The 6694-nt window shown below is 48.2% G+C and overlaps 1 protein-coding gene across 1 annotated transcript in view; it reads right to left on the bottom strand.

Annotated features, from left to right (window-relative positions):
- Window positions 1–2290: 2290 nt before the first annotated feature.
- Window positions 2291–6694, bottom strand: part of MERTK (MER proto-oncogene, tyrosine kinase) — a 112990-nt gene continuing 108586 nt past the window's right edge. Inside the window, exon 19 of the mRNA XM_004276752.3 lies at window positions 2291–3188. Within this exon, the coding sequence (XP_004276800.2) occupies window positions 2675–3188 (514 nt within the window). The 3' untranslated portion in view covers window positions 2291–2674. The remainder of the gene's footprint in view (window positions 3189–6694) is intronic.

Genomic DNA, 6694 nt, shown 5'->3' with positions numbered 1-6694 from the left:
CACAGCTTTCTCTCTACAGCAGAACTGGCCCAGGCTTTCCAGCCCTTCTCGGGCCACACGGCATATACTGAGCAAACTGGACAGGATTTGGGGGGCTGTGGGCATTTGACGACCTATTCATTATATATTTATTTACATTATGTAATTAAAATTAGAAACACAAAACACAAAGTGTATTAGTTTAGATATTTAATATTAAATGTGTATGAAACTCCCAAGTATGTTTTTCAATTTGCTTATTTATCTTACAGATGCAAATATACATTTAAAAAAAAATATTTATTTAATTTATTTATTTGGTTGCGCTGGGTCTTAGTTGCAGCAGGTGGGCTTCTTCGTTGTGGCTCATGGGCTCCTTAGTTGCGGCATGTGTGCTCCTTAGTTGCAGTGGCGGCCTTCTTAGTTGTGGCTCATTGGCTCCTTAGTTGCGGATCACCAGCTCCTTAGTTGTGGCATGCAAACTCTTAGTTGCAGCATGCATGTGGGATGCAGTTTCCTGACCAGGGATCGAACCCGGGCCCCCTGCATTGGGAGCACAGAGTCTTAACCACTGTGCCACCAGGAAGTCCCGAACATACCTTTTTTTTGGGGGGGGGGGAGCTGCACGGCTTGCAGGATCTTAGTTCCCTGAGCAGGGATCAAACCCATGCCCCTTGCAGTGGAAGCACAGAGTCCTAACCACTGGACCACCAGGGAAGTCCCCACGAACATACCTTTTTACCTTGGGTTTTTTTGCTTAAACTAGCCAGTCAGTTCCTGATCAAGACATTCTCAATAGTTACCACCAGTAGGAAACTTTATTTGCACAAAGTAAAAAAATAAAAATTTTCTACGGATTTTCAGATAACCATTCAAAATTGTCCAACAGTAGAAATGATCTTTCTAGGCTCTAACAGCCTTTTGTTTTTTTCCTTTCACGGATAAAATGTGGTGCTAGCATTTCTCCTAACAATGCAGTTTCCTCGCCAACCCGCAGAACTTTCTTGTCTGGAGCATTTCACAGTAACAATAGAGCTGGCAGACCCTGGAGACTGGGGCATCTGGGCTGGCATCCGGGACCAGGACCCAGACTGTGAGGGCCACACACTGATCCCTGCAGGCTGCAGTGGCTTGGGTGAGGCTACTCACAATTGCAACACACCTGGGGATGCCAGTGGCCCTGCGCCTGCGTGGCTGCCCCAGGGGCTGAAGGGATCAACACTGAAACTGACCACATCAGTCTACTGCTTTACTAGCAGAGTAAGTGAGCCTCCTCTTGCCTCAGTCTGCCCAGCTGTGACATGGAGATAATAACAGTAGTACCTACCTGGTAGGGTTGTTATGAGGATTAAATGACTGCCAGGCCTGGCCACATAATAAGGGCTATCTATGTGTTTGTTAAAAAAAGTTAAAAGGTCGAGAGGCTCTAGAACAGACCCCCAAATCACATGCTTAGAGCCAGCCAGAACTGGATTCCTTCGTTCTGAATTCTAGCTCCCGCCCTCTCTAGACACGGGCCATAGCAGGCCCTCAACCTTTCCAGCCTCTGTTTCCTGGCCCATGCGTGATGATGGCACTGGTACCCACGTTAATGATGTACATATTAATGTACAGTTCACATAAAGTGCTTGAGACATAACAAGTGCTCAACCAGCAATGGCTGTTATGACCCAGCAGAGCCAGGACGTGAACTCAGGGGTCCTAAGCTCTGAGCTTGTTCCCTGTCCACTGCCCGCGTCTCCCTCCTACGAGTCTCGCCTTCCCACAGAAAAGTGCTTAACTTCTTGGACCCTCTTCTAGAATTTTTTTTTTTTTTTGGCCATGCCACGTGGCATGCAGGATCTTAGTTCCCTGATCAGGGATTGAACCTGTGCCTCCTGCAGTGGAAGGGCAGAGTCCTAACCACTAGACCACCAGGGAAGTCCCTTCTACGATTTATTTGAAATCTTTCCACTCAGATTGTATTTTTCAACCCTCTAATATTTTGTTTTGTTCTTCATCTTTGGGCTCTCTGGAGTGGTTTTTCCATATCTTTAAAAAAAACAATGTCGAGTGGTCAGAGCAATTGCATCGAGGGCCCCGCATCAAGGGAATTCCTTTGCAAAGGCACTGAGGCAGCCAGTGGCCATGTCTTTCCAAGTCTCAAGTAAGTACCACGCATCTTTCCTCATTCATATTTTATTAGGAAGCCAGATCGGAGAATTCATCGGTTATAAAACTTTAAATATGAAATGAATCACTCTTATCAAAGAGATGATTCAGGTGGGAATACCAGATTTTTCTTAAGAGCAGAAGCAAAGGCAAATATGGCATTTTATTTTACAAATATTTAATAGTCATGAAAAAGGAAAAGAACTTTAAAAAAACAACTTTGTGCCAACGTGAACATCCAGGAACTGCTGTGGAGATGGGGCTGTTAGAGCTTAAATGTTAAGATCATCCAGAAAAGTGACATAAGTCATCTTTTATTAAAATAGAATATCTTTGTCTCTTTCCACCATATACATATAGATATTTTCTCTTTAAATAAATATATGTTACGTATTCTAAACGATGACTTACTTGACAACATTCACGTGGTGCTTTTGGGCCAGGGCACTGACTTGGTAAGGAAGACATATACCAAAAACATCGAGTGTATGTGGGTTCTCGTATGGAGGAATTTCCAGGATTTGGGAATGTGTCTCAGCTCTCCTCACATGAGGACTTCTGAGTCTTCTGAGGAGTCGTTGGCAAATAAGAGTTCATCTGACGCTGGGCTCCCCAAGGGCAGCGTGCTGGACTGGGACCAGGAGACCCCATTCCTTACCAGCCTGTCCTCCAGTAAAACACCGTTCCTTCCCGCCGTCCCCGTCGCCGGGGCAGCAGGAGCCTGCTCGTCCCAGCCCTCGCTGACCCCGTTCAGGATGTACCTTCCCTCGTGAGGTCTGTTGTCATGGATTTCTGCGGTGACCACGCTGACGGTGGCGCCGGGTGTGCAAGAAACAATGACCAAGTCGGGATGGATGTTCACGTCCAGCTGAGCAAGTGCCGGGCCCTCGGCCGGGCCCTCGCGGCTCCCCGGAAACTGTGTGTTGACGTAAATGATGTCGGCTTCGTGCTGAACTTCAGGCAGGCTTTCCAAGAGCTTTTCTAGCTGCAGCCTCAGCATTGAAAACGTGGGGCGGTCCAAGGGCTCAGCTCTCCAGCAAGAGTGCATGACTTCATACCTAGAAGCAAAGAAGAGTGTTATCTCCTGGCACAGCACGCACAGCCCAAGTGCAATCCGCCCCTGCTTCTCCCACTCAGGTGGGAGTGGAGGGGCTGGGGGGAGGGGGAGAGGAGCGGGGGTCCTGGGAGCAGACAGGTGTCGGCGCCAGCTCCACACTCACCATCGTTCCAGGCCTTGGGAGGCTCGAGGCATGAAATCGAGAGGGGGGCTGGCGTGGGCAGGTGTGTGAAGAATAAGGGCAGTGCTGTGACAGCGGCAGGTGAGCCCTGGGCTGGGACAGCCCCTGATTTGAGGCGGCCGCAGCTTCGTGGCACGTGTAGGGCTGCTGAACCTTGGCCACCTGATGCTGCCCCGTGAAGGAGAAACGCTCCGGGGCCCCTGCTCTTCTCCGTGACTTCGACCTCCTCCAGTAAAAGTAATAACCGCTGACCTGTCACCGGCATTTACTATCTGACAGCCAGCGTGTAAGGTACTTTTAGAGACACTAGCCTGCTTGGCAGCACGAGCCCACACACAGGTACTGTGATCCCCATTTTACAGAGGAGGATCCTGAGAGCGTGATGCTTGGCCCCAGGACGAGGGTGAAGCTGTGACCCACATCAAAGAGTGTCTGACGCCAGAGCCCATGTTCTTAACCACGGAGCAGCCCTGCTTGCTATGGGTCAGACCCTGACGGGTTTAGGTTCTACCCTGTGGCCAAGGGGGAACCACAGAAAGATTGTGCTTCGGTGCGTTCCCACGACCAGATGATAATGTTAGGAAAGTTGCTTTGGATGTCACCCAAAGGATGTATTAGGATCCTGGGGGTGATGAGAAGAACAAGTCAGGAGACAGAGGAGCCTGCACTCCCCTGTAAGAAACAGGGACCCGCTCGTTCACGTACATATACTGTGGATGTCACTGCGCCAAAGTTCCCACAAGTGTCACCACCCCCAGGCCCCGCCAAGCCCTGGACCTCTATGGTCTGACAGTACTAGCAGACCCCGTTTTATTGCACTTCGTTTTATCACGCTCCAAAGATACTGCGTTGTTTTTTTTTTTTTACCAGTTGAAGGTTTGTGGCAACTCTGCATCGAGCAAGTCTATTGGTGTCATTTTCCCAGGAGCATTTGCTCACTTGGGGTCTCCGTGTCACAGTTTGGGAATTCTGACAATATTTCCAACTTTTTCCATTATTGTTATGTTTGTTAGGGTGACCTGTGATCTTTGATGTTACTAGGATAATATTTTTGAGGTGCCGCACACTGTGTCCACGTAAGACAGCAGATTCAATCAAAGGACGTCGTGCGCGTTCTGACTGCTCCACCGACCGGCCATCCTCTGCCTCTCTCCTTCTGCTCGGGCCTTTCTATTCCCTGAGACACAACGCCGGTGAAATGACGCCAGTTAATAACCCTAGAATGGCTTCTAAGTGTTCAACTGAAAGGAAGGGTCACAGGCCTCTCACTTTAAGGAAGCTAGAAATGATTAAACTTAGTGAGGAAGGCGTGTCAAAAGCTGAGACAGCCCGAAAGCTAGGCCTCTCGTGCCGAACAGCCCAGGTGTGGATGCAAAGGAAAAGTTCTTGAAGGAAATTAAAGGTGCTACTCCAGCGAACACATGAGTGATGAGAAAGCAAAACGGCCTTACTGCTGATGCGGAGAGTCTGAGACCAGCCACAACATTCTCTTAAGCCAAAGCCCAATCCAAAGCAAGGCCCTACGCAGTGGTTGAGAGTCCGCCTGCCAATGCAGGGGACGCGGGTTCGTGCCCCGGTCCGACCCCACATGCCGCAGAGCGGCTGGGCCCGTGAGTCACGGCTGCTGAGCCTGCGCGTCCGGAGCCTGTGCTCCGCAACGGGAGAGACCACAGCAGGGAGAGGCCCGCGTACCGCAAAAAAAAAACCCAAAACCAAAAAAAAAAACCAAAGCGAGGCCCTAACTCTCTTCAGTTCTATGAAGGCTGAGAGAGGTGAGGGAGCTGCAGAAGAGAAGTGTGAAGCTAGTAGAGGCTGGTCCATGAGGTTTCAGGAAAGAAGCCGTCTCCATAACAAAAGGACAAGGTGCTGGTGTAGAAGCAAGTTATCCAGAAGATCTAGTTAAGATCATTAATGAAGGTGGCTACACTAAACAGCAGATTTCCAATGTTGACAAAACGGCCTTATATTGGAAGAAGATGCCACCTAGGACTTTCACAGCCAGAGAGGAGAAATCAATGCCTTGTCTCAACGCTTCAAAGGACAGGCTGACTCTCTTGTTTGGGACTAACGCAGTTAGCAGGTGACTTTAAGTTGAAGCCAGTGCTCATTTACCATTCCAAAAGTCCCAGAACCCTTGAGAATTATGCTAAACCTACTCTTCCTGTGCTCTATAAAGGGACCAACAAAGCCTGGATGACAGCACACCTGTTTACAACATGGTTTAATGAATATTTTCAGCCCACTGTTGAGACCTCCTGCTCAGAAAAATGGATTCCTTTCAAAATATTCCTGCTCATTGACAATGTACCTGGTCACCCGAGAGCTCTGATGGAGATGTATAATGAGATGAGTGTTGTTTTCATGACTGCTAACACGACATCATACTGTAGCCCAGGGATCAAGGAGTAATTTAGATTTTCCCATCTTATTATTTAAGAAATATATTTTGTAAAGCTAGAGTTGCCATGGATAAGAGTTTCCTCTGATGAATCTGAACAAAGTAAATTGAAAACCTTCTTGAAAAGATTCACCATTCTAGATGCCGTTAAGAACATCTGTGATTCATGGCAAGAGGTCAAAATATCAACATACACAGGAGTTTGAAAGAAGTTGATTCCAACCCTCATGGATGACTTCGAGGGGTTCAAGGCTTCACTAGAAGAAGTAACTGCAGATGTGGGGGGAAGAGCAAGGGAACCAGAATTAGAAGTGGAGCCTGAAGATGCGACTGAACTGCTGCAATTTTAACCTGTGGGTTTTTTTTTGGCTACACGGAGCAGCTTGCGGGATCTTAGTTTCCCAACCAGGGATCAACCTGGGCCCTCGGCAGTGAAAGTGTGCAGTCCTAACTACTGGACCGCCAGGGAATTCCCTGAATTGCTGCAATTTTATGAATTTTAATGGATAAGGAGTTGCTTCTCATGGATGAGCAAAGAAAGTGGTTTCCTGAGATGGAATCTACTCCTGGTGCAGATGCTGTGAAGATTGTTGAAATGACAATAAAGGATTTAGAATATTACATAAACTGAGTTAACAAAGCAGCAGCAGGGTTTGAGAGGATTGACTCCAAGTCTGAACGAAGTTCTCCTGGGGGTAAAATGCTATCAGACAGCATTGCGTGCTACAGAGAAATCGTTCATGAAAGGGAGAGTCGATCGATGCAGCAAACTTTGCTGTTGTCTTATTTTAAGAAACTGCCGCAGCCACCCCAGCCTTCAGCAGCCACCGCCCTGATCAGTCAGCGGCCACCAGCATCGAGGCAAGACCCTCCACCAGCAAAAGGCTTATGACTTGCTGAAGGCTCCGATGATGGTTAGCATTTTTTA

The sequence above is a fragment of the Orcinus orca genome, chromosome 13, assembly GCF_937001465.1.
Source record: "Orcinus orca chromosome 13, mOrcOrc1.1, whole genome shotgun sequence".
Taxonomy (NCBI): Eukaryota; Metazoa; Chordata; class Mammalia; order Artiodactyla; family Delphinidae; genus Orcinus; species Orcinus orca.
Note: the sequence above shows the minus strand (reverse complement) of the source record. Positions and strands in the feature narration are given on the sequence as shown.